General features: G+C 60.5%; 1 protein-coding gene across 1 annotated transcript; it reads right to left on the bottom strand.

Annotated features, from left to right (window-relative positions):
- Positions 1-3,557: 3,557 nt before the first annotated feature.
- On the bottom strand, positions 3,558-15,527 carry LOC126947146 (putative GTP-binding protein 6). The gene is made up of 10 exons (XM_050777793.1): positions 15,121-15,527; positions 13,621-13,758; positions 12,082-12,152; positions 11,758-11,888; positions 11,062-11,120; positions 8,965-9,123; positions 7,474-7,682; positions 5,602-5,750; positions 5,226-5,378; positions 3,558-3,971 (listed from the first exon to the last, which is right to left on the bottom strand). The coding sequence occupies exons 1-10, from the start codon at positions 15,470-15,472 to the stop codon at positions 3,848-3,850; spliced, it is 1,545 nt and encodes a 514-aa protein (XP_050633750.1). The 5' UTR covers positions 15,473-15,527; the 3' UTR covers positions 3,558-3,847.
- Positions 15,528-27,335: the final 11,808 nt, after the last annotated feature.

Raw genomic sequence — 27,335 nt, 5'->3', positions numbered from 1 at the left:
TAGAGATGGGCTCTCGCTCTGTTGGCCCGGTTGCTCTGGAACTCCTGGCCTCAAGTGATCCTCCCACCTCAGCCTCCCAAAGTGCTGGGAGGACAGGCAGGAACCACCACGGCAGCCCGAAATATGTTTTTTTTTATTTCTGTATTCTCCTTGCTGTGGCGTCTGGGCCCCTTACAGACCCAGGGAAACACTGACCTCTCACAGCTCACTAATTACGAACAGTGACAACAACCCACTTAGGGGCCAGCCTGCCTTGTGCAAGCCAGGCAGCCCCTCGGCTGCTCTCACACCAAAGCCTAGTATATGTATGTGTGTATATGTGTGTGTGCGCATATATGTGTGTGTATATAGTGTATGTGTGTATGTATGTGTGTGTATATATATAGTGTGTGTATGTGTGTATATGTGTGCGCATGTGTATATACATATATACGTGTGTATATGTGTGTGTATATATGTGTGTATATATGGTGTGTGTGTATATGTGTATATACATATATGTGTGTATATATGTGTGTGTATATATATATATTTTTGAGACAGAGTTTCGCTCTTGTTGCCCAGGCTGGAGCGCAGTGGCACCACCTTGGTTCACTGCAACCTCCGCCTCCTAGGTTCAAACGATTCTCCTGCCTCAGCCTCCCGAGTAGCTGGGATTGTAGGCACACGCCACCACGCCCGGCTAATTTTTGTATTTTTAGTAGAGACGGGGTTTCACCACGTTGGCCAGGCTGGTCTCGAACTCCTGACCTCAGGTGATCCGCCCACCTCAGCCTCCCAAAGTGCTGGGATGACAGGCAGGAACCACCATGCCCGGTCGCCAATATTTCTTTAGTTTTTAGGGACAGGGTCTTGCTCTGTCACCCAGGCTGGAGTGCAGTGACGCAGTCATTGGTCACTCAGCCTCAACCTCCAGGGCTCAAGTGATCCACCTCAGCCTCCCGAGTAGCTGGGACTCCAGGGGCACACCCCCACGTCCGGCTAACTTTTGTATTTTTGGTAGAGATGGGATTTCTCCATGTTTCAGAGTCTGGTCTCAAATTCCCAAGAGTTTCGCTCTTGTTGCCCAGGCTGGAGTGCAGTGGTGCGATCCTGGCTCACTGCAACCTCCACCTCCCGGGTTCCAGGAATTCTCCTGCCTCAGCCTCCCGAGTAGCTGGGATTACACGCGTGCACCATCACGCCCAGCTAATTGTTTTGTATTTTCAGCAGAGACAGGGTTTCACTGTGTTGGCCAGGCTGGTCTTGAACTCCTGACCTCAAGTGATCTGCCCACCTCGGCCTCACAGAATTGCTGGGATGATGGACGAGAGCCACCACGCCCGGCCTATATGTCATTTTCTATGTCACTCGTTGGAGCTGCTGGTTCAAGTTCTCAGCCACGGCGGACACCAGCCACCACTTTTCTTCCCCTTTCCCGAGGAGGTCTCCCGTTTATTTCATGGTGTAACAGCAGACGTCAGAATTTCTCAGGATGGTCCTCAAGAGGGTTATCCAGTCCATGCTGGAATAGGTTCTCTTTTTTTTTTTTTTTTTTTTTTGAGACGGAGTCTCATGCTGTTGCCCAGGCTGGAGTGCAGTGGCGCGATCTCGGCTCACTGCAAGCTCCGCCTCCCGGGTTCCCGCCATTCTCCTGCCTCAGCCTCCTGAGTAGCTGGGACTACAGGCGCCCGCCACCGCGCCCGGCTAATTTTTTGTATTTTTAGTAGAGACGGGGTTTCACTGTGGTCTCGATCTCCTGACCTTGTGATCCGCCCGCCTCGGCCTCCCAAAGTGCTGGGATTACAGGCTTGAGCCACCGCGCCCGGCCTGGAATAGGTTCTCTTTGGGACCTAATGACTCATTTTCCAAAAACCTGCTTCTGCTTTTGGTACCCAGTTGCCACCCGGGAAATGGGGAAATGAAGGTGCCCCAGATCCAGAAACACGCAGTCCTGGGGAGCACCCAACGGCTACGTCAGCCCCACGACTCTGCTGGATCAGGGCTCGGGAAGGGCCTGCGGAGACGCCAAAGTTGCAGGGAACCTCTCTGACTTCCACTGGCCCCGAATCCCCATCGGGAAACCCTGGGGTCTGTCGGGAGCGTTCCACACCACCCCCGAATTCATACAGATCGTTTCAGTCAACGAAGACAAAGTCAAGTTTGTGTATGACTTTGGTCACCACCAGTGCAGCCAACACAGCTTTGGTGGCTTTCAGGATGGCAGGCGGGAGGCGTCTTTAGAAAATGTTCATTCAGGCCGGGCGCGGTGGCTCATGACTGTCATCCCAGCACTGTGGGAGGCCGAGGTGGGCGGATCACAAGGTCAGGAGTTCGAGACCAGCCCGGCCAACAGGGTGAAACCCCGTCTCTACTAAAACACAAAAATTAGCCAGGCATGGTGGCAGGTGTCTGTAGTTCACAGCTACTCAGGAGGCTGAGGCAGGAGAATCACTGGAACCTGGGAGGCAGAGGTTGCGGTGAGCTGAGGTCGTGCCACTGCACTCCAGCCTGGGTGACAGTCCGAGACTCCAAGTCAAAACAAAAAAAAACAAAACAAAAAAAAAGGAAAAGTTAATTCATAGGGCACGTTTTTCAGGTCAGAGGTTTTAAAAAATCAAGTTGTGAGGCTGAGTATGGTGGCCGGGCACGGTGGCTCACGCCTGTCATCCCAGTACTTTGGGAGGCCGAGGCAGGCGAATCACAAGGTCAGGAGTTCAAGACCAGCCTGGCCAACATGGTGAAATCCTGTCTCTACTAAAAACAGAAAAAACTAGCTAGGTATGGTGACGCGCACCTGTAATCCCAGCTACTCAGGAGGCTGAGGCAGGAGAATCATTGGAACTCAGGAGGCGGAGGTTGCAGTGAGCCGAGATCGCACCACTGCACTTCAGCCTGGGCGACAGTCCAAGACTCTGTCTCCAAAAAAAAAAAAATGTTAATTCAGGCCGGGCGCGGTGGTTCACGCCTGTAATTCCAGCACTTTGGGAGGCCGAGGCGGGTGGATCACAAGGTCAACAGTTCAAGACCAGCCTGGCCAACATGGTGAAACCCCATCTCTACTAAAAATACAAAAATTAGCCAGGCGTGGTGGCGGGCACCTGTAATCCCAGCTCCTCGAGAGGCTGAGGCAGGAGAATCGCTTGAACCCGGGAGGCGGAGGTTGCAGAGACCTGAGATCACACCACTGCACTCCAGCCTGGGCGACAGAGCGAGGCTGTCTCAAAACAAAACACACCAGGCGTTTTGTTTTCCTGTTGGAGACGGCAAATGTACATGTAACGGCTGGACAGCCTGGTCACACGCAGGTGAAATTCTCCCTGCATCTGTTAGCGGATGGTCTGTGACACACGTCCTGGTCTGGTTTGAAGTTTCTTCTTTAATAAAACTGTTTTCTTTCCCTTCTACTTTTGTGGAACAGTTCTCTGTGCTGTCGGGAAACTTGATTTTTAGTCATTGCCCCGACGCCACCATGGGACAGGAGACCGTGTGTGAACACACAGACGGGCGGAGGGGCCATTCGGTGCCCACCAAGGGCCACGGCTCACGACAGGTGCAGGAGGAACTGGAAACGCTGCTGACAGAAATCAGAACACCGGTTTAATGTCCTGCTACGGAAACATTCCGAGGGGAGCCAGTTCACGGCAGGCACCGAGGGCCCGCTGGAATCGTGTGGAGTGGACGCTCGGGCGAGACCCCCTTTGGGGCGCCGTGGCCGTGACACCAGCCTGCGCGTTCATCCCAGCAAATGGCTGGGAACGAGGCGGGCCCAGAGCCAGCGAGGGGGCGCCCGGCTGTACCCGACACCCGGCTGCACCCGACACACAGCAGCAACGCCACAGCTCCCCAGCCCTCCGCGGGGGTCCGTTCATCCTGGAAAGAGCTTCCGGAATTTGCCGTAGGCCGAGTCGCTGATGATGACCGTCACGTCGGCCGCCCCGTCCTCAGGGATCACGTCCACGTCCTGAACCGTGGCCTCCTTATACAGCCAGCTGGGGACAGACGCGGGTTGTACGGAAGCAAGCAGAACCCGTAAGTATTTGCTTAGTTTCACAGTAAATAATGATGCTAAAAAGAGCTTAGCCCAAACTATTCATTCATCAGACTGTTCTGTTTCCCTTCGTTTTTTTTTGTGAGACGGAGTCTCGCTCTGTCGCCCAGGCTGGAGTGCAGTGGCCGGATCTCAGCTCACTGCAACCTCCACCTCCCGGGTTCACGCCATTCTCCTGCCTCAGCCTCCCGAGTAGCTGGGACTACAGGCGCCCGCCACCTCGCTCGGCTAGTTTTTGTATTTTTAGTAGAGACGGGGTTTCACCGTGTTAGCCAGGATGGTCTCGATCTCCTGACCTCGTGATCCGCCCGTCTCGGCCTCCCAAAGTGCTGGGATTACAGGCTTGAGCCACCGTGCTCGTTTTTTTTTTTTAAGATGGGGTCTTGCTCTGTAGTCCAGGCTGGAGTGCAGTGGTGCGGTCATGGCTCACTGCAGCCTCAACCTCCTGGGCTCAAGCCATCCTCCCACCTCAGCCTCCCAAGTAGGTGGGACGACCGGTGTGCGCCTCCATCAGCTGCTTTTTTTTTTTGAGACAGAGTCTCCGTCTGTCACCCAGGCTGCAGGGCAGTGATGCAATCTCAGCTCACTGCAACCTCGGCCTTCTGGGTTCCAGCAACTCTCCTGCCTCGGCCTCCTGAGCAGCTGGGACGAAAGGCGCCCGCCAGCAGGTCTGGCTAAGTTTTGTATTTTTAGTGGAGACGGGGTTTCACCTAGTGGGCCAGGCCGGTTCCTCGAACTCCTGACCTCGGGTGATCGGCCTGCGTCAGCGTCAGCCTCCCGAAGTGTTGGGATTTTACAGGCGTGAGTCACCGCGCCTGGCCTAACTGTTTATTCTCTGTAGAGATGGGATCTCACTGTGCTGCCCAGGCTGGCCTCAAACTCCTCAGCTCCAGCAATCCTCCTGCCTTGGCCTCCCAAAGTCTTGGGGTTACAGGCCTGTGCCACTGCATCCAATTCGAGCTCCCTTGCTTATCGGTAGGGAGACCTACATCCCTCGACTGTCAGCACAGGTTAGGCACCTGTCGTATGCGGTCACCAACATCCATTTGATGCAAACCCATTCATCGCGTCTGGACATCCTAAAGCTCTCGGGGGATCCCACAGCTCTTTTCGTACCCACCGAAAGCCCACCTCAGAGGCAGAGACGGGCACATCCACAGCACCATCCCGTCTCCTGCCCCGGCAGGCCGCTCACCTGAGCTGGGCCCCGGCGAGCCTCACGCGGAGAGTGAGGATCTGTCTCCCGGTCGCCTTCAAAACGGCCGCATCGAGCTCAGCCTTCAGCTCCTGGAGCCCGTGGCCCAGCAGGGCAGACACGGGCACGGCGTTCGGTTCCGTGGGGCTGTACCTGCCGGGGTGGGGGTGCCACAGGCCCCGCTCAGCCTCAGGGCGGCCGGACGAAATCAGGGTCCTGCCCAGGAGTCCGCTGCCCACGGGGTACAGCCTGGGTCCAACTCCCTGTGTCTCGGCTGCCACCGCTGTGGTTCACAGGAGGAGACGGGGCATCTCCCCACCCGGCCCCAGTGCATGCAGGGGAAGGAGACGCCTGCGGGCACCAGGGCCGCACTCACCCGGGCACGAGGTCCACCTTGTTGTGAACCTCCACCATGGAGTCCAGGAGCGGGGCGGGCAGCTGCAGGCTGTGCAGTGTGGACAGAACGCTGCGTTTCTGGAGCTCCACCTCGGGGTGGCTCACGTCCCGCACGTGCACGATGAGATCCTGCGGGCCGGGCCGCGCGGTCAGAGCCGCGAAGCTCCTGGTGTCGGACCCCAAGCTTGCGGACCGGCCCGGGAGAGGGGCTGGCACGAGCTCCCCACGACAGGCTGGGAGTGGGAGGTACCCCTATGTGCAGGCCGCTCGGACACCCCGGGACCGGCCTTCCACGCCACAGTCAGCAGCTCTGCACCCCCAGACCCACGCACGAGGGGGTGCCGTGTATGACGACACCACCACCCGCCCACGCGGTGGGTCTTCAAAGCTTTGGGCAGCTTCATCCCCCGTCAGATCTTTTGTCTTTAAAGGATGCTTTTTCTCGCATTTAAAACCTCTTACGGGCAGGTTCCTGATACAAACTATGAAAAACGCAGGAAAAAAAAAGCCGTGTCTACTTGTACCACGTATGCGGCCGGGGTATCCACGTCTCCTTTCTGTTTGTTTGGATGCACTTAATACAAATAATGTTTTTCCTGCAACCCCAGCACTGTGGGAGGTGGCTTGAGGCAAGGAGTTGGAGACCGGCCTGGGCAAGAGAGCGAGACGGTTTCTACACGAAGTACAAACGTGAGCCGGGCCTGGTTGTGCGCGCCTGTGGTCTCAGCTAGTCGGGAGGCTGAGGTGGGAGGATCGCCGGAGCTCAGGGGGTCGAGGCTTCCTGTTTGTACACGGGCTCACGGCGGCAAAAACACGGCCCTGAGTGTGGGTGAGGCTGGGGCCACCGCTCAGCCTCTGCCCCGGGGCATATGGCAGGCTTCGGGGACACTCGGTCTGAGCCCCCGGAGGCACGTGTTGTTCTGACCCCGAGTTCTGTGGGTATCCGAGCGCCGGGTCCCTGGCTGTGTGTTTCCGAATGCCCAGCCCTTCGCTGTGTGGGTGTCCGAGCGCCCGGCCCTTCGCTGTGTGGGTGTCTGAGCGCCCGGCCCTTCGCTGTGTGGGTGTCCGAGCGCCCGGCCCTTCGCTGTGTGGGTGTCCGAGCGCCCGGCCCTTCGCTGTGTGGGTGTCTGAGCGCCCGGCCCTTCGCTGTGTGGGTGTCTGAGCGCCCAGCCCTTCGCTGTGTGGGTGTCCGAGTGCCCGGCCCTTGGGCCGAGTGGGTGTCCGAGAGTCCAGCTCCTAGACTGAGTGGGTGTCCGAGCGCCTGGCCTGTGGCTGTGTGTGTGTCCAAGCGCCTGGCCCCTAGCTGACTGGGTGTCCGAGCGCCTGGCCTGTAGCTGTGTGTGTGTCCAAGTGCCCCGCCCCTGGGCTGTGTGGGTGTCTGAGCGCCCAGCCCTTCGCTGTGTGGGTGTCCGAGCGCCCGGCCCCTGGGCTGAGTGGGTGTCCGAGCGCTTGGCCCCTGGGCTGTGTGGGTGTCTGAGCGCCCGGCCTGTAGCTGTGTGGGTGTCCGAGCGCCTGGCCCCTGGGCTGAGTGGGTGTCCGAGCGCCCGGCCCCTGGGCTGAGTGGGTGTCCGAGCGCCCGGCCTGTAGCTATGTGGGTGTCCGAGCGCCCGGCCCCTGGCTGACTGGGTATCTGAGCGCCCGACCCCTGGGCCGAGTGGGTGTCCGAGCGCCCAGCCCCTGGCTAACTGGGTGTCCGAGCGCCCAGCCCTTCGCTGTGTGGGTGTCTGAGCGCCTGGCCCCTGGCTGACTGGGTATCTGAGTGCCCGGCCCCTGGGCCGAGTGGGTGTCCGAGCGCCCGGCCCCTGGCTAACTGGGTGTCCGAGCGCCCGGCCCCTGGCGTTCCCGCACTCACCGAGTGAGCCACGTCTTCCAGGGTGGCGGAGAAGGACTCGATGAGGCCGTGCGGCAGCTGGGAGAGGAAGCCGATGGTGTCCACGTACAGGACGGTCATGCGTGAGGGCAGCGCGCCCGCGTGGGCCGTGACGTCCAGCGTGGCAAACAGCTGGTCCCGCGGCCGGATGGCGGCGTCGCCCGTCAGCGCCTTGATCAGCGTGGTCTTCCCTAGGAGGGCGTGGAGGTCGGGGAGCTGCAGAGACCCTCGTGTCCCAGCTCCCGGCGCGGCACCCGGGCCCTCCGAATGGAGACCACGGCACCCTCCTGGGTGGCCGCACCCCGGGCTCCACGGTCCCCGAGCCCCTCGGGCACCCCCGGGCCGGACACGACGCGTGGGACGAAGCCGCCGTCGCCGCTCTCAGGCCGACGCAGCAGGGCCGCGGTGTGGACACAGGGCAGCTGGGGGTGCAGACGGTGTGTGTGTGAAGGCGTGGATGGGCGTGGGGTCGTCTGGGTAGATCTGGCAATGGCGTAGATGGTGGGATGGTAGAGACGGGGTGGTGCTGCTGTGGCTGGGAGGACGGTGTAGACGGAAGGGGATGCTGTGGTGTAGACGGGTGGATTGTGTAGATGGGGTGGTGGTCTAGACGGGGCAGTGGTGATGGTGTAGACAGGAGGATGGTGTAGACGGGGCAGTGGTGATGGTGTAGACAGGAAGACGGTGTAGACGAAGGGAACACTGTGGTGTAGACGGGTGGACTGTGTAGATGGGGTGGTGGCATAGATGGGGCAGGGGTGATGGTGTAGACAGGAGGATGGTGTAGACAGGGGAGGTGATGGTGTAGACAGGAGGATGGTGTAGATGGGGCAGTGGTGACTGTGTAGACAGGAGGACGGTGTAGACGGAGGGAAGCCTGTGGTGTAGACGGGGTGGTAATGCTCTGGATAGTGGGACGGGATAGACGAAGGGGACGCTGTGGTGTAGACGGGTAGACTGTGTAGATGGGTAGTGGTATAGATGAGGCAGTGGTGATGGTGTAGACAGGAGGACCGTGTAGACGGAGGGAAGTTTGTGGTGTAGACGGGGCGGTAATGCTCTGGATAGGAGGACGGTGTAGACGAAGGGAACATTGGTGTAGACGGGTGGACTGTGTAGACGGTGGTGGTATAGATGGGGTAGTGGTGATGGTGTAGACAGCAGGACGGTGTAGACGGAGGGAAGCTTGTGGTGTAGACAGGTGGACTGTGTAGACGGTGGTGGTATAGATGGGGCAGTGCTGATGGTGTGGACAGGAGGACGGTGTAGACGGAGGGAAGCCTGTGGTGTAGACGGGGCGGTAATGCTCTGGATAGGACGACGGAGTAGACGGCGTCCTCACCACAGCCCCGGTGAACCCCTCCAGAGAGACCACGGGGCGCCCCTCTCCTGGGCAAGTTCTCACGGCAGCTGGTGCGCCCCACGCGGACACCGGGGCACCCTCCCTGGGCGCGTCCTCCCTGGGGTGCTCACCGCAGTTGGTGTACCCCACCACGGAGACCACGGGGAACTCCCGCCTCGTCCGCTGCTGCCGGAGGAGCTGCCTCTTCTTACGAAGCCTGTCCAGGGCCTTCCGGATCTTGGCCTCCTTCTCTCTCAGGAGACGCTGCTGCACCTGCATGAAGGACTCTCCTAAAAGCAGCCAAGACGGGGAGGCGTGAGCCACGCAAGAGCGGGGGGTGCCGCCGAGGGTCCGCGAGGGCCCGGGGCCTGCTCCTGCTCCGGCATCTGGGGGCCCGGCCGCCTTCCCCAGCAGCGGCCCGACGCCGCCCCGTTCCGTGAGAAAGGGCCGTGCTGGGCGGAACGGGATCTCGCCTCCGGGCGCATCCACCCTGTGAGGCCCACGAGGGCTTCCCGTGACTCGGGGAGAAAGGCAAGGCCCGAGCACTACGGAGGCCTCCGACCGGGGCCCGGCCCGGGACGTCACTGGGAGTGGGGCTCAGGGACGCCCCTTCACATCCGAAGTCCCAGAACCTGGGGATGGGACCTGATATCGAAATATGCTCTTTGTAGGATCTCAAGAGGCCATCCTAGGTTAGGGTGGGCCCTAAGGCAATGACCTGTGTCCTAAGAGGCAGAGCCCGGAGTGATGCGGCCACAAGCCCAGGGACGCCGGGAGCCCCCAGGAGCTGGGAGAGGCAGGAAGGAGCCTCCCCTAGACCCTCCGGAGGGAACTGGATACAATTGTAGTGGACGAAACTGTGGCCGTCCTGAAAGCTCTGTCCACATCCTAATTCCCGGTGAACGGGACCTTATTCGGAAATAGGGTGTTTGTCCTAAGAGAAGGATCCAGAGATGAGATGATCCTGGATTACGGCGGGCCCCGAATGCAATGACAGGTGTCCTTCTAAGAGACAGAAGAGGAGACACAGACACAGAGGAGGAGGCCACGTGGAGACGGACGCAGAGACTGGAGTGATGCGGCCACAAGCCCAGGGACGCCTGGAGCCCCCGGGAGCTGGGAGAGGCAGGAAGAATCCTCCCCTAGAGGCTCTGGAGGGAGCGCTGGATACAGCTTAAGTTGATTGATCTGTGGTTCCCTCAAAAGACATATCCCTGTCGTTTAAATCCCCGGTTTGAATGGATCTTATTTGGAAAAAATCTCAAAGGAGATGTCATCTCCTGAATCTCTCAAATGCCAAGATCATCCGGAATCACCTGGGTGGTTCCCAAAATCAAATGACACATCATTTGGAAAAATAGTCTTTGCAGATGTCTGTAAGCAAAGGATCTGGAGATGAGATCGTCCTGGAGTAGGGCGGGCCGTACATCCAATGACAGGTGTCCTTCTAAGAGACAGGAAGAGGAGACACAGACACAGAGGAGACGGCCACGTGGAGACGGAGGCAGAGACTGGAGTGATGTGGCCACGTCTCCCTCCCAGGGACGCCTGGAGCCCCCAGGAGCTGGGAGAGGCAGGGGGCCTCCCCTAGAGCTTCCAGAGGGAAGTGGACACAATTGTAGTGGATGGAACTGTGGTTCTCCTAAAAGCTCTGTCCACAGCTCAGACTAATTCCCAGAACCGGTGACGGGACCTTATTCGGAAACCGGGTGTTTGTCCTAAGTGAAGGATCTAGAAATGAGATGATCCTGGATTAGGGCAGGCCATAAATGCAATGACGGGTGTCCTAAGAGACTTTTTTTTTTGACACAGAGGAGGAGGCCACGTGGAGACGGACGCAGAGACTGGAGTGATGCGGCCACAAGTCCAGGGACGCCTGGAGCCCCCGGGAGCTGGGAGAGGCAGGAAGGAGGCTCTGGAGGGAGCGCGGCCCTGTCCTCACCCTGATCTCAGACTTCTGGTCTCCAGGATGGGAGACTATAGGTTTCTGCTGTTTAAATCCCCGGTTTGTGACTCCCTATTTGGGCAAAACGTCAAAGAACCACCATCATCTCCTATCTCCTCAAATGCCACCAGGAGACGAGCCCCCAGCCGGCCCCCACCCTGTGGGATTACAGGCATCTTCCGCGGGCTGACGATGTGGCTGCCCTCACGTACGACCGAATGACCCAGGACGCCCGGAGGGGACGCGGGTACCCCGTCACGAGTTACCTGACCCAGCGGGATGCCAGGGCCACGTGAGCCGGCTCCCCGGTGCAGGTGGGCGACGTCCCGTTTCAGGTTCGACCTGGCGTGGGAACGAGACTGCCTCGCTCTCTGCGGACGCCGTCTCCCTCCCGGCAGAGGTCTGAGGCGAAGATGAAGGGGGCACTGAGCTGGGGCCTCCGGGTGGAAGGGAGGGGCTGGTGCTGGGGCCCCCGCTCTGCGTGTAGCTCAGACACTGTGACTGACGTGTGTCCCAGACCGAGGGGACCTCGCCGGGAGCTGGGGTGGGCGGTCGGGGAAAGCCAGCCCATCAGGCCCCGGACAGAGTGACCCACGGCACTTTTTTTTTTGAGACGGAGTCTCGCTCTGTCGCCCAGTCTGGAGTGCAGGGGCGCAATCTGGGCTCACTGCAAGCTCCGCCTCCCGGGTTCACGCCATTCTCCTGCCTCAGCCTCCCGAGTAGCTGGGACTACAGGCGCCCGCCACCTCGCCTGGCTATTTTTTGTATTTTTTAGTAGAGAGGGGGTTTCACCGTGTTAGCCAGGATGGTCTCGATCTCCTGACCTCGTGATCCGCCCGCCTCGGCCTCCCAAAGTGCTGGGATTACAGGCATGAGCTACCGCGCCCGGTCCCCCACGATGCTTTTCTTCCTCACGTACCCTCAGAATGACCTACAGGTGAGTACAGAACGGAGGGGCCCGGGTACCCCGTCACGATACCTGTGCAGCGGGATCTCCGCCAGGGCCACCTGAAGCCGGGCTTCCTTCGTGCGGGCGTTGCACCGGAAAATGTGCAGGACGACTGTGAAGCGGTCAAACACCTCCACGCCCCAGGCGGCTTCCAGTTCTTTCTACAAAAGGAGAGAGCGACTGAGGAGCCACAGGGGAAGGCCAGGCGCTGGTGGCCAACCGCAGAGGAAGGAGGACGTCTGTGTCATTAACTCCACCGTGTCCCCATCTGTCCCCCGCCCGGCGGGACACTGTGGCGTCCACGCCGTCATCACGGGGAATACGGAACAAACAGCCAGCCACGTTCTGTGGTACCTTGGTCGGGGCTGCCATCCTCTCCACGTTCAGGAAGACGCACGTGATGTCCGGAGACCCTCGGATCTTTTCTAACAGAAAGAGGGGGTCCCGTCAGAGGCCGGCCGTCCAGGCCCCTGGACTGCGGGATGAGCCCGCGATGCCCTCTGGAGTGCCCAGGTCACAGGCGTCCCCAGGAGCACGGGACCCAGGATCCAGGAAGTCGGTGTGGGAGAGGGTGTGTCTCTAGGGCTGTGTGTCTCACACACATACACAAGCAGACGGTGAAGACATCCGGGCAGGGACACACACACAGTAAACACATCCCAACAGGGACACAGACACACACACACAGTAAACACATCCCAACAGGGACACAGACACACACAGTAAACACATCCCAACAGGGACACACACACACAGTAAACACATCCCAACAGGGACACAGACACACACAGTAAACACATCCCAACAGGGACACACACACACACACACACACAGTAAACACATCCCAACAGGGACACAGACACACACAGTAAAAACACATCCCAACAGGGACAGACACACACACACAGTAAACACATCCCAACAGGGACAGACATACGCACACACACACACACGTACACACACAGTAAACACATCCCAACAGGGACACACACACACACAGTAAACACATCCCAACAGGGACACACACACACACAGAGACACAAGCAGTAAACACATCCTGACGGACAGACACACACACACGGTGAGCACATTCTGACAAGGACACACAGACACACATGCACAGTGGACACAGCCGGTGGAACACACAGACACAGACACACACACACGGTGTGACACATCCCGACAGGGACACACACAGACACACATGCACAGTGGACACATCCCAGTGTGGACAGACACACAGATGGTGAACACATTCTGGTGCGACACACACACAGACGTGGTGAACACATCCCGGCCGGGATGACATGCATCCGAGTCAGGCAGGGAAGCGGACCCCCATCTGGGCAAGTGACCCAGGGAAACCGACCCCCACCTGGGCAAGTGACCCAGGGAAACCGACCCCCACCTGGGCAAGTGACCCAGGGAAGCGGACCCCCGACCTGGGCAAGTGAGTAGCATCTTCCCCACTCTGTACTATAAGCCGGACGGTCAAAAACCGGGGAAGCGCAAGGATCCCGTGCAGGATCCCGGCCTTACAGACTGCACGGGGAGCCACCCAGCAGGAGGATTTGGCTGTCGGGGCTGCAGGAGCAGGTGGGGATACAGCCGGTCCACTGCCCACCCTGTTTGTTGGACTCTATAAACCGCCCCGACCTAACCTTTAGCAGTTTAACTCTCTCCAGGGCCGGCTGTGAGTCTCGACACAGGTGCGGCCTCGGCGTCCTCCGACTCCTACTGGTGTGTGCTCCCGGCTCACCCGGGCAGCCTAAGAGGCCGTTTCCCCCCTGGCCCAGCGAGACCCCCGTCCTTCAGTGCGTCTGGCTCGAATGTTCTCGGCAGCAGCGGACAGGAAAGGAGGTTTGGGGAAGGAGCAGGTGTGGACGGACCCACCTGTCAGGTGTTGGAAGTTTCCTTTGCCGAAGACGAGCTTCCTGTCCGGTGATTTGGTGGATACGACCATTGTCTGCACCACGGACCAGCCGTCCAGCGTGTGCACCAGCGCTGTGGCCTCCGCCACCTGCCACTCGGCTGCGGGGACACAAGGGCCAGCGTGAGAGATGCTTCCCTTTGGGGTAGGCCCGGGGCCCCCGTCCACACCTGCCCAGGGAGGCCTCCCCCTGTCCTTGAGACAATGTCCCCTGAGAACGCACCCCCAGCCGGCGTTTGTCCCCAGATACGACTCCGTGCCCCGTAGGTCCTCTAAGCAGGAATCTGACGGGGGAGGGACGCCGGAGCCACAGCGGGACACGAGGGCGACCCTGCCTTACGTGGAATTTGGGCTCCAGGAGGGCGCAGCAGGGAACCGGGGAGCTGGGGGTGCTCAGGGATTACTGAAGAACCGTGGGCAGGTTTTGGGAGGAGAGAGGCAAGAGGTCTGCGCAATGTTGTGAGCAGTTTGGGGCTTCCGCTGTTCCAAGAACTGACCATTTTGGAAAACACCCGTAGAGGAAAACCATTCAACGACTACAGGGGCTTCCAAGGGGAAAAAAATCAACGTTTTTGAGACTCTGGCACATGCAACGACGTATTCATTTGCATTTCCTCCTAGGGGAGTGGAGTGGGGTGGGGGGACTGGACACAGATTGGCCCGCTGGACACCCTCCCTCCCCTGACCCCAAACACGCCGTGCCTACCTCTAACCCAGGGGCAAGAGAAACGGGTCCCATCAGTGAGAACCAGCCCAGCCCAGCCCAGCCCATGGGCTCCGCCCCACGGGCTCGACCTCACCCCATCAAACCCCATGGGCTCCATCCCACGGGCTCGACCCCACCCCATCCCGCCCCACGAGCTCCTCCCCACCCCACGTGCTCCTCCCCATAAGCTCCGCCCCCTCACGTTTACCCCATAGCCCCTCCCCCCGAAGCCCCGCCCACGCACCTCCACCCATGACAGCCTCCCCTCTTCCCCATAAGTCCCGCCCTTTCACCATAGGCTCCTCCCCCGAACCCCGCCCAGGTACCTCCACCTACGAGATCGTCCCCTCAGAGCCCTGCCCCGGCATCACCATCCAGGAGCTCCTCCCTTAAGAGCCCCGCCCCTCAATGCCACGCCCTTGCGTCTCCACCTATCAGATCCTCTCCTTAGAGCCTCGCCCCCTGAAGCCCCGCCCCTAAGTCGCCAGCTGAGCTCTTCCCCTCAGAGCCTCGTCCTGCGTCTCCACCTGTGAATCTCCCGGGCCCCGCCCTCGAATCGCCATTTGATTCTCCCGAGCCCCGCCCCCGAATCTCCACCTATGAAATCCTCCCTGCAGAGCCACGCCCCTGCGCCTCCACCTATGAGATTCTCCCCGGAGCCCCGCCCCTGAATCTCCACCAATGAGACTCTCCCCTCAGAGCCCCGCCCCCAGATCTGCAGCTCCCGTTTCTGTCCTGGAAGCCCCGCCGCGGTCACCTCGCGTCATCTGCGGCTTTCCCGGGCCCCACTTGACGTCAGGGTGAACCAGACACACGCGCTGGGTCCCCGCCGGCAGCAGAGGCTCTCCCTGCAGCAGCTCCTCCTCCTCTGCGTTCTCGTCCGCATCTTCCGGCTCCTCCTCGTCGTCTTCCGCGCGGCTTCGGCCGCCGTCCGCCCGCAGACCCGGCCCTCCGCCCCATGGCCCCTCCAGATTCCCGGGGCCCCTGCGGCCGACAGCGGCGAGCGCGCGCGCGGGGCAGGACGGCGCGGCTGCCCTCGGAGCCGGGAGGCCGCGGCCCACGCGGGAGAGCCGCAGTCCCCGGCGTACGGCGGCCCGCAGGGCCCACATGGCGCGTCGGGCGGCTGAGCGGTGGGGCGGGGCTGCCCACAGGCGTTTCTCGTCACGTGCTCGTGATTGGCGTGCGGCCGGGGCGGGCTCACCAGCGCCTCTCCTCGGCACAGGGCGTGTTCCTCATTGGTCATCCCGCGTCACGTGCTGGTGATTGGCGTGCGGCCGGGGCGGGCTCCCCAGTTCCACCCCCCCTCAACACAGGGCGTGCTCATTGGTCCTCCCGCGTCACGTGCTGGTGATTGGCGTGCGGCCGAGGCGGGCTCCCCAGTGCCATGCCCCAGCACAAGGCGTGCTCCTCATTGGTCATTCCGCGTCACGTGCTGTGATTGGCGTGCGGTCGGGGCGGGCTCTGCAGCACGGGAGGGCTCCTCATTGGTCAACCCGCATCATGTGCTGGTGATTGGCATGCATCGCGGGCGGGGGAGGCGGGGCCGGGCCGCTTATCATTAGGCGTGGGCTGCTGCTACCAGACTCGGCGCCCGGTGCAGCCGCCGGCCGTGTAGGCGCCAGGACCCCCAGCCCCGGCGGCGCTGCCCTCACCCGCCTCGTTCCCGCTCCCGTCCTACCCCGTTCCGCGCTGGGTAGAGTCCAAGTCTGATTGCGAGGGTGCGGAACGCCGCCTCGGGGGCTTGGCTTCAATCTCCGGGGTCCCCACGTCTGCCTTGGGGGCTCGAGTCCAGCCCTGGGGGTCCCGGACACCGCCCGGGGGTCTCTACGTCTGCTCTGGAGGCTGGAGTGCCGCCGTGGGGGTCCCGGACGCCGCCCAGGAGTCCCCACGTCTGCCCTGGGGGCATGAGTCCAGCCCTGGGGGTCCCGGACGCCACCCAGGGAGCCCCATGTCTGCTTTGGGGGCTCGAGTGCAGCCCTGGGGGTCCCGGACGCTGCCCGGGGGTCCTCACGTCTGCCTTGGAGACTGGCGTTCCCCCGTGGGAGTCCCAGACACCGCCCAGGTGGGTCCCCACGTCTGCCTTGGGGGCTGGAGACCGGCTCTGGGGGTCCCGGACGCCGCCCAGGAGTCCCCACCTCTGCTGCTCTGGGGGTCCCGGACGCCGCCCAGGAGTCCCCCTGCTCTGGGGGTGGAGACCTGCTCTGGGGGTCCCGGACGCTGCCCAGGAGTCCCCACCTCTGCTCTGGGGGCTGGAGACCTGCTCTGGGGGTCCCGGACGCCGCCCAGGAGTCCCCACCTCTGTTCTGGGGGCTGGAGACCTGCTCTGGGGGTCCCGGACGCCGCCCAGGAGTCCCCACCTCTGCTCTGGGGGCTGGAGACCTGCTCTGGGGTCCCGGACGCCGCCCAGGAGTCCCCACCTCTTCTGGGGGCTGGAGACCTGCTCTGGGGGTCCCGGACGCCGCCCAGGAGTCCCCACCTCTGCTCTGGGGCTGGAGACCTGCTCTGGGGGGGTCCCGGGCGCCGCCCAGGTGGGTCCCCTCGTCTGCCTTGGGGGCTTGAGTCCAGCCCTGGGGGTCCCCCACATCTAGCCTTGGGGGCTTGGGTCCAGCCCCAGGCGTCCTGGACACCGCCCAGGAGTCCCCACGTCTGGCCGGGGGGCTGGAATCCTGTCCTGGGGGTCCCGGACGCCTCCCAGGGGTCCCCATGTCTGCCTTGGGCCTCGAGTCCAGCCGTGAGGGTTCCGAATGCTGCCTTGGAGGGTGGAGGTCCAGCTCTGAGGGTCCTGAAGTCTGCTTTGGGGCCTCGAGTCCATCCCAGGGGCCTCTGAGTCTACACTGGGGGCCTGGATGGGATCCAGCGGGTCTGAGTCCAGCCTGGGGAGCCCCTGCGGTGGAGCTGTGAGTGCGGCAGGGGCCTGGGAGATGCCAGGAGGATGCGAGCGGCGCCCCCCTGGGTCCAGGGGACGGTAAGAGTCAGCCGGTCCCAGAGAAGCTCCCCCACAAACTGTGACCTGTGGTGTGCAAAGCGTCCCGGAACCCCAGCCCTCAGCAGCAGTGCTTGCATTTTTCAGGAGATCAGTTGCATTTGGCATGTTCCTTAAGCGTCTGCAGGAAGCTGCGGCCTTGGGATTTCAGGAGGGTTTGCTAAACCCCCCTCATTGTAGGATGGGGGTATCCCAGCTGCTAATTCCCTTCCTAACAGCCCTGCAGGGCTTGGATTAACGGTGCGAGAGGTGACATTTTCAGCCCGAAGTCCCTAGGAAGGACAGGTGGCTGTAGCCTGCGCATTTGTGTAAAATAACCTCCCCTTTTAGTTCTGTGAAAGGAGAACTCGATTCGTTTAAAGTCACCTGCGTGAAAGGGGCCCTTGATTAGCTTAAAAATCACCTGAATTAGCTTAAAATCGTGTGATCTCAATTGGCCTCTGAATCTTTACCACCTGCCCGCGTCCTGCAAGCTCCAGGCTACGTTTTAAGGGGGAATAACGGGGCTCGCCTCTCTGCGTTACTTTATGTGACCGTAGTTGTAAAACAGAATGAGGGAGACAGTGGGGACTGCGCAGAGGTGTCACCCCCATTTATGCGTTGGGAAGGAGGCTGAGGTGGGAGGATTGCTTGAGCCCAGGAGTTTGATACCAGCATGGGCAACATGGTAAGGCCCCTTATCTACAAAAAAAGAAAAAAAAGAAAAATCAGCCAGGCGTGGTGGTGGGTGCCTGTGGTCCCGGCTGCTCGGGAGGCTGAGGTGGGAGGATCACTTGAGCCCAGGAGGTGGAGGCTGCGGTGAGCTCAGATTGCAGCACTGCACTCCAGCCTGGGTGACAGAGTTAAGACCCCACATCTCAAACAAGAAGCACCAAAAGGTGTCTGAGGTCAGGCACGGTGGCTCAAGCCTGTAATTCCAGCACTTTGGGAGGCCGAGGTGGGTGGATCACCTGAGGTCAGGAGTTCGAGACCTGCCTGAGCAACACAGAGAAATACCGACTCTACTAAATATGCAAAAATTAGCTGGGTGTGGTGGCAGGTGCCTGTAGTCCCAGCTACCCCAGAGGCTGAGGTAGGAGAATCGCTTGAACGTGGGAGGTGGAGGTTGCCGTGAGCTGAGATCGCGCCACTGCACTCCAGCCTGGGCGACAGAGCGAGACTTTGACTGGGGGGCGGTCGGGGGAGGCATTTGGAACCGTCGCCAAGCTGGGGATGGACCTAGGACAGTGGTGGGGGCCTCGGCAGGTGGAATCGTGATGTGCCCGGATGCGGTAAATAGGGTTTGCTATATGTGGCCCCAAGCGGGGGACGTAGACTATTGTTTTTTTAACACCGCTGAACTCAGACTCGGAACCCAGATTTGCCAGGGCAGCGCGGGACGGAGGCCTCTCCGGGGCTCCGTCTTCCCTGTTCATAGACTGCAAGATGGAATGAGAGTGTCCCCAGGTGGTCAAGTCAGGGACGTGTGTGTGTGTGTGTGTGTGTGTGTGTGTCTGTCTGTCAATCTCCTGGGCTCTGTCTTCCCTGTTCATAGACTGAGAGATGGAATGAGAGCTTTGAAGGTGCTGTGGGAGGAGCTCTGGGCATCCCCAGGTTGTGAAGTCAGGGACGTGTGTGTGTGTGTGTGTAGCCGTCAATCTGCTGGGCTCCATCTGTGTGTGTGTGTGTGTGTGTGTGTGTGTGTGTGTGTGTGTAGCCGACAATCTGCTGGGCTCCATCTTCTCTGTTAATAGGACTGAGAGACGGAATGAGAGTGTCCCCCGGTGGACAGCTCAGGGACGTGTGTGTGTGTGTGTAGCCGTCAATCTGGGGGGGGGTGTGTGTGTGTAGCCGTCAATCTCCTGGGCTCTGTCTTCCCTGTTAATAGACTGAGACATGGAATGAGAGCTTTGAAGGTGCTGTGGGAGGAGCTCTGGGCGTCCCCAGGTGGTGAAGTCAGGGACGTGTGTGTGTGTGTGTGTGTGTGTGTGTGTGTGTCTGTGTGTCTGTCAATCTCCTGGGCTCTGTCTTCCCTGTTCATAGACTGCGAGACGGAATGAGAGTGTGTGGTCAAGTCAGGGACGTGTGCGTGCGTGTGTGTAGCCGTCAATCTCCTGGGCTCTGTCTTCCCTGTTAATAGACTGAGAGATGGAATGAGAGCTTTGAAGGTGCTGTGGGAGGAGCTCTGGGCATCCCCAGGTTGTGAAGTCAGGGACGTGTGTGTGTGTGTGTGTGTGTAGCCGACAATCTGGGCTCCATCTGTGTGTGTGTGTGTGTGTAGTCGACAATCTGCTGGGCTCCATCTTCTCTGTTAATAGACTGAGAGACTGAATGAGAGTGTCCCCCGGTGGACAGCTCAGGGACGTGTGTGTGTGTGTGTGTGTGTCTGTGTGTCTGTCAATCTCCTGGGCTCTGTCTTCCCTAGACTGAGAGATGGAATGAGAGCTTTGAAGGTGCTGTGGGAGGAGCTCTGGGCATCCCCAGGTTGTGAAGTCAGGACGTGTGTGTGTGTGTGTGTGTGTGTGTAGCCGTCAATCTGCTGGGCTCCATCTGTGTGTGTGTGTGTGTGTGTGTGTGTGTGTAGCCGACAATCTGGGCTCCATCTGTGTGTGTGTGTGTGTGTGTGTGTAGCCGACAATCTGCTGGGCTCCATCTTCCCTGTTAATAGACTGAGAGACGGAATGAGTGTGTCCCCCGGAGGACAGCTCAGGGACATTGTGTGTGTGTGTGTGTGTGTCAGTCAATCTCCTGGGCTCTGTCTTCCCTGTTCATAGACTGAGAGATGGAATGAGAGCTTTGAAGGTGCTGTGGGAGGAGCTCTGGGCATCCCCAGGTTGTGAAGTCAGGGACGTGTGTGTGTGTGTGTGTAGCCGTCAATCTGCTGGGCTCCATCTGTGTGTGTGTGTGTGTGTGTGTGTGTGTGTGTGTGTAGCCGACAATCTGCTGGGCTCCATCTTCCCTGTTAATAGACTGAGATGGAAGGAGAGCGTCCCCCGGTGGACAGCTCAGGGACGTGTGTGTGTGTGTAGCCGTCAATCTGGGGGTGTGTGTGTGTGTGTGTGTGTGTGTGTGTGTGTGTAGCCGTCAATCTCCTGGGCTCTGTCTTCCCTGTTAATAGACTGAGACACGGAATGAGAGCTTTGAAGGTGCTGTGGGAGGAATTCTGGGCGTCCCCAGGTGGACAGCTCAGGGACGTGTGTGTGTGTGTGTGTGTGTGTGTAGCTGTCAATCTCCTGGGCTCTGTCTTCCCTGTTAATAGGCTGAGACGGAATGAGAGCGTTCCCCGGTGGACAGCTCAGGGGCGTGTGTGTGTAGCCGTCAATCTGTGCTCCATCTGTGCGTGTGTGTAGCCGACAATCTCCTGGGCTCCGTCTGCCCTGTTAATAGACTGAGACGGAATGAGAGCTTCAAAGGTGCTGTGGGAGGAGCTCTGGGCACCCCGAGGTGGTGAACTCGGGGAGGTGTGTGTAGCCATCGATATCCTTTAGGACCTGCTCTCTGTGCCCTCCGAGCTGTCCAAGGGCGTCAGGAGGCTGAGCAGAACGGGTGTCCGTAAGCGAGTCCACGGACCACCACGCACGCCCAGAGCCCGGCCAGGGGTCCGTGGGAGGGTGAGCCCTGCGGTCGGGGGGTGATGGCTCTGGGGGGTCGAGCTCTGGGACGAAGGGGACGAGCAGGTCCGGGGATGAGGGCTGCGTTGCAGACAGAGCTGGCTCGGGGCCTGGGCGCCACCTGGCGTCGACTCGGGCAGCTCACGCCTGAGCTGTGGCTCTTCCTGGTCTGATGTGGGGAAAAAAAGCCACAGGTGGCCGGGCGCGGTGGCTCAGGCCTGTCCTCCCAGCACCGTCGGAGGCCAACGCAGGAGGATTGCCTGAGCCCTGGGGTTCCAGACCAGCCTGGCCAACAGCGAGACCCTCGTCTCTGTAAGAATTTTTTTTTTTTTTTTTTGGAGACAGAGTCTGACTGTGTCACCCAGGCTGGAGTGCGGTGGTGCGATCTCAGCTCACTACAACCTCCGCCTCCCGGGTTCAAGCCATTCTCCTGCCTCAGCCTCCCGAGTAGCTGGGATGACAGGTGCACGCCACGATGGCCCAGCTAATGTTTGTAGTTTTAATAGAGACGGGGTTTCACTATGTTGGCCAGGCTGGTCTTGAACTCCCAACCTCAGGTGATCTGCCCGTCTCAGCCTCTCAAAGTGCTGGGATGACACACGTGAGCCACCGCGCCCGGCCCTGAGGTGAACATTGTTAAGATTTGGTTCTGGCCGGGCGCGGTGGCTCAAGCCTGTAATCCCAGCACTTTGGGAGGCCGAGACGGGCGGATCACGAGGTCAGGAGATCGAGAGCATCCTGGCTGACACGGTGAAACCCCGTCTCTACTAAAAATACAAAAAACTAGCTGGGTGCGGTGGCGGCGCCTGTAGTCCCAGCTACTCGGGAGGCTGAGGCAGGAGAATGGCGGGAACCCGGGAGGCGGAGCTTGCAGTGAGCTGAGATCCGGCCACTGCACTCCAGCCTGGGCGACAGAGCCAGACTCCGTGTCAAAAAAAAAAAAAAAAAAAAAAATTTGGTTCTGTTCCCGCAGTCCTATATAGGGCTAGAAGATTATCCCCAAAGTCACCAAAATGTATAAATATACACACACATGCACACACATTTGTGAGGGTGTGTAGGCACGCATGCATGGATAGTAGATACACCCGGTGTATGTCTGTATATAGACGTTTGTGTTTCTCAAAATTGTACCAAAAATGGATGCATGGCCGGGCGCGGTGGCTCACGCCTGTCATCCCAGCACTTTGGGAGCCTGAGGCGGGTGGATCACTGGAGGTCAGGAGTTCGAGACCAGCCTGGTCAACGTGGAGAAACCCCGTCTCTACTAAAAACATGAAAATTAGCCGGGCTTGGTGGCAGGTGCCTGTCATCCCAGCTACTCGGGAGGCTGAGGCAGGAGAATCGGTTGAACCCGGGAGGCGGAGGTTGCAGTGAGCCAGTTTGTGCCACTGGGTTTAAGTGATTCTCCTGCCTCAGCCTCCAGAGTAGCTGGGATGACAGGTGCATGTCACCACACCCGGCTAATTGTTTTGTTATTTTTAGTAGAGACGGGTTTTCTCCATGTTGGCCAGGCTGGTCTCGAACTCCCGACCTCAGGTGATCCACCCGCCTCGGCCTCCCAAAGTGCTGGGATGACAGGCCTGAGCCACCGCGCCCGGCCTGAAAACTTTTTTTTTTTTTGAGGCAGGATTTTGCTGTGTTGCCCACACTGGAGAGCAGTGGTGCGATCTCTGCTTACTTCAGCCTCTCCCACCCGGGCTCAAGCGATCCTCCCACCTCAGCCTCCTAAGTCGCTGGGACTACAGGCGTGCACCATCACACCTGGCTACTGTGTGATTTTTTGTTGTTTGTTTTTTTTTCATGGAGACAGAGTCTCAGCCTGTGTTCCCCAGGCTGGTCTCAAACTCCCGGGCTCAAGCAGGTCTCCGCACGTGGCCTCGCAAACTGCTGGATTCCAGGCCTGAGACTGCACCCGGCCTGTCTTGTGACATTTTTAACTTAAAACCTACTGTAGGCCGGGCGCAGTGGCTCAAGCCTGTTATCCCAGCACTTTGGGAGGCCGAGACGGGCGGATCACGAGGTCAGGAGATCGAGACCATCCTGGCTAACACGGTGAAACCCCGTCTCTAGTAAGAAATACAAAAAATAGCCGGGCGAGGTGGCGGCGCCTGTAGTCCCAGCTACTCGGGAGGCTGAGGCAGGAGAATGGCGGGAACCCGGGAGGCGGGGCTTGCAGTGAGCTGAGATCTGGCCACTGCACTCCAGCCTGGGCGACAGAGTGAGACTCCGCCTCAAAAAAAAAAAAAAAAAAAAAAAAACAAACAAACCTACCGTACACCAAGCGCAGTGGCTCATGCCTGGAATCCCAGCGCTTTGGAAGGCCAAGTGGGGAGGACCGCTGGAGCCCGGGAGTTCCAGACCAGCCTGGGCAACGTAGTGAGATCCCATCTCTTTAAAAAAATAAAAATGGGACAGGCTCCCACACGGACACCGACCGACCTTTGCAGTTCCGGGGGCCACGTCTCTCTGGAAAGGGTCCGTGTGGGCCTGTATGTTCTGTGCAAAGAGAATCGCTCCAGCCCAGAAGGTGGAGGCTGCGGTGAGCTGAGATTGTGTCAGAAAACAACAAAAACCAAACCAAACCATAGGCTGAACGTGCTCTGGGCAAAGCACCGTGTGGGCCGCCCAGAACGGGATGAGACGCGTGTCTCCGATCGAGTTTGATCCACGCGTCCGCCGGGCTCCTGAGAGCAGGTCGGGATGTGAGTGGCACCCGGGGGGGTGGGGGGGGGACTAAGTCCTGGTCATCCCTGGTGCTTTTCGTAAGGAAACTGAGTCACAGCCCAGCTGTGGTCCTGCTGGTTGGAGCAGAGGCGGATCCGTACGGTGCAGACGCGATGGGAATTTTGGTTTTCATCGTTCATGAGAAGCTTTATTTATTTTTCTTTTTGAGACTGAGTCTCGCTGTGTCACCCAGGCTGGAGTGCAGTGGCGCGATCTCGGCTCACTGCAACCTCCGCCTCCCGGGTTCAAGCGATTCTCCTGCCTCAGGCTCCCGAGTAGCTGGGATTCCAGGCACCTGCCACCACGTCCAGGCTAATTTTTGTATTTTTAGTAGAGACGGGGTTTCACCACGTTGGACAGGCTGGTCTCCATCTCCTGACCTCAGGTGATCCACCCGCCTCGGTCTCCCAAAGTGCTGGGATGACAGGTGCGAGCCCCCGCGCCCGCCCGTGAGAAGCTTTAAGTCAGTGCAGTGGCACGTGGATGGTGCAGGGCCGCAGGCTTCAGGTTCCTTTTGATTCTGCAGGGACCGCCCCGCCATTCGGGGTCAGAAATACCTGTGTGTCAGGGGCAGGTGTGAGCCGTGTCCGTGTGCGTCCCGCGGTGGCTCACACCTGGAATCCCACTGCCTTGGGAGACCGAGTGGGGATGGGAGTTCAAGACCAGCCTCGGCAACATACTGATACCCCCATCTCTTAAAAAAAAAAAAATGAGCTGGACATGGGTCCTGTAGTCCCAGCTACTCGGGAGGCTGAGGTGGGAGGATGGCTGCCCGTCTCGGCCTCCCGAGTAGCTGGGGTGACAGGTGCCGCCACCACGTCCCTCTGATTGTAATTCTTCCTAGACACGAGGTTTCTCCATGTAGCCCAGGCTGGGCTCAGACTCCTGAGCTCAGGGGACCCCCCCACATCGGTTTCCCAAGGCGCTGGGGGTCCAGCTGTGCAGACGGTTCTTCGTCTACATGCGTCCCTGGATTTCCTGCCACGGGGATACAAATAGACGCCCGCGGTGTGGGGACCTGGCTCCGCACCTGCACCTGCGTGTTTCCTGCACGGGCCCCAGAACCCTGGGACGGGGTCCCTGTGGTGTGATGAAGTCAGTGGCCCCTCGGTGAGGCTGGGGGATGGGAGGGGGCGGCATCCAGGCTGGGCCCCTCACCGTGTCCCCCTCACCGTGTCCCCCTCACCGTGTCCCTGAGGTCCCACAGGCTGGTGACAGGTGGCTGAAGGCCACGTTCCAGTCAGGGCGCCGGCCTCACGTGTGACCCTGGTTCCTCCCCTCTGTCCCCTCCCCACCCCCAGTCCGTGCCCCCCATTCCCCCCACCGTCCCCCAATACCCACCACCCCTCCTCTCTCCCCCCTCCACTCCCCTCTGCCCGCCCACCCCTCCCCTCGTGTCTCCCCACCCCCCTCGTGTCTCCCCACCCCCCTCTTCTCTCCCCACCCCCCTCTTCTCTCCCCACCCCCCTCTTCTCTCCCCACCGCTCCCCTCCTCTCTCCACGCCCCATCTCCCCCTTGAGTCCTTGGGTTTGGTCCTGGCCACACTCCTACCTGACTGGCCCCATCCTGTCCTTCAGGGCAGGGACAGCCGATGCCCTCCACCTCCCCCATCGCTTTTGTGCCTCCGCCCCCTCCCCACGTAGGCCCGGCGTCCCGTAGGCACCACAGCCTGGGGAGTCGGGGGCACAGCGGAGCCCTAAGCATCAGGGTAAGCCGTGGTCTTAAGAAGTCAGTGTGTCTCACAGTCCCAAAAGGTTGGGGTACCCCCCGGCCCTCATGTTCAGAGCACCTTACGGTCCCACAGGGTTGGGGTGCCCCATGGCCCTCATGTTCAGGGTACCCTACGGTATTAAAGTTGGGGTACCCCACAGCCATCATGTTCAGGGCACCCCACGGCTGTCATGTTTAGGGTACCCCACAGCCCTGAAGGGTCAGGGCACCCCCGGATGAGGGGAGGTCAGAAGGGTCAGGGCCCGGGTGGACGTCCTGTCACCCCACCCTGTGAGGCACGGCCCGTGTCCCTGACTCCGACGTTGGGGGAGGTGAGCACGGAGCAGGTTCCCGTGGCACATTATTTATTTATTTGAGACGGAGTCTCGCTCTGTCGCCCAGGCTGGAGTGCAGTGGTTCGATCTCGGCTCACTGCAACCTCCGCCTCCCGGGTTCAAGCGATTCTCCTGCCTCAGTTTCCCATGTAGCTGGAATTACAAGTGCCTTCCACCACACCTGGCCAATTTTTGTATTTTTAGTAGAGACGGGGTTTCACCGTGTTGGCCAACATGGTCTCGATCTCCTGACCTCAGGTGATCCGCCCGCCTCGGCCTCCCAAAGTGCTGGGATGACGGGCGTGAGCCACCGCGCCCGGCCCCCATGGCATTGCTAGAGTCGCATGTGGCAGGTATGTTTGCTCGAGTTCCTGGTCAGCACCCCCGTGCGCACAGGTCGTGTGGCTGCTGCGCTGTGCCCGGCGGCTCCCACCCGTCATCCCAGCGTTTTGGGCGGCCGGGGTGGGATCACTTAAGCCCAGGACCAGCCTGGGCACGAGAAGGGGGGCCCAGTTTTCTATTAAAGGCCGGGTGCAGTGACTCACGCCTGTCATCCCAGCACTTTGGGAGGTCGAGGCGGGCAGATCACGAGGTCAGGAGTTCGAGACCAGCCTGGCCAACATGGTGAAACCCCGTGTCTACTAAAAATACAAAAATGAGCCGGGCGCGGTGGCGCGCACCTGTCATCCCAGCTACTCGGGAGGCCGAGGCAGGAAAATGCCGGAACCCGGGAGGCGGAGGTTGCGGTGAGCCGAGATCACCTCACTGCACTCCAGCCTGGGCCACAGAGCGAGACTCCGCCTCACAACAGACAAAAGAGGTGCAGCGTGGAGCCTGCCCGTTTGGAATCGCTGTGGCCAGGCGGCCGCTCCTCTAAGCCCCGCTTCCTGCCCTTGGTCCCCGAGTGTCCTGCGGGGTTTGTGTGAGTCCCTGGGGGCCGAGGCCCTGGCGGGGAGGACGGGGGCCTCCGTGTCCCCCCCGTGGTCGCACCTGTGAGCTGCCGGCCGTAGGTACCGCTCAAGCCCGCCTTGGTTGCGGGGCAGGGGTCTGTGTGCTGGGGTTTGAGGGACGGGCCCGGGAGGCCTGTTGTGGGAGGGCTGTGGGGGGCTTGTCCGAGCGGGACCTGCTGTGCCTGCACCTCTGGGGTCTCCCTTCCCGACGGGGCCTCGCCCCCTCCTCTGGCTGCTCCCCGAGGTCAGGCCGGGCCGCGCTGGGGAAACGGGGCGGCTGTGTCCCCGCAGAGGGGCTGTTGTCTGGGGCACGGGTGGGCAGGACCCCCTCGCGGCGGCGGCCCGGGCTGCTGTGGGACCCGATGCCGGGGTGGAGAGAGCTACGCCCTGGTGAGGACACGGCCGGCGAGCGGCAGCCCCCGGCGGACACGTCCTGGGGCCCGGGGTGCGGTCGGGTGCTGTCCCCGGAGACCAGAACGGCGGCTGCCCAGGCTCCGGGTGGCGTGTGTGGTGCGGAGGCCAAGCCTGGGGGAAGCTGTGGCTTCTACAGAGGGTGCCGGGGTTAGGGCATCGCTGCCCTGCCGGGGTCGGCCCGCGGGTCACGGGGAGCTGGGTTCGAGGCCCCCGCGGGAGCCACGCAGCAGCGTCTGGCCGGGTGAGGGGCCGCGTCTACGGC

The sequence above is a fragment of the Macaca thibetana genome, chromosome Y (assembly GCF_024542745.1).
Source record: "Macaca thibetana thibetana isolate TM-01 chromosome Y, ASM2454274v1, whole genome shotgun sequence".
NCBI lineage: Eukaryota > Metazoa > Chordata > Mammalia > Primates > Cercopithecidae > Macaca > Macaca thibetana.
The sequence above is the reverse complement of the archived record's forward strand: the minus strand, read 5'-3'. Positions and strand labels throughout refer to the sequence as shown.

Excerpts from the sequence above, each read along its gene's own strand:
- LOC126947146 (XM_050777793.1), bottom strand. The coding sequence starts at position 15,472 with ATGTGGGCCCTGCGGGCCGCCGTACGCCGGGGACTGCGGCTCTCCCGC. Across the intron at positions 13,759-15,120 it reads AAAGCCGCAGATGACGCGAG|CCGAGTGGCAGGTGGCGGAG; the intron begins GTGACCGCGGCG and ends GTGTCCCCGCAG. Across the intron at positions 5,751-7,473 it reads TGGAAGACGTGGCTCACTCG|GATCTCATCGTGCACGTGCG; the intron begins GTGAGTGCGGGA and ends CCCGGCCCGCAG.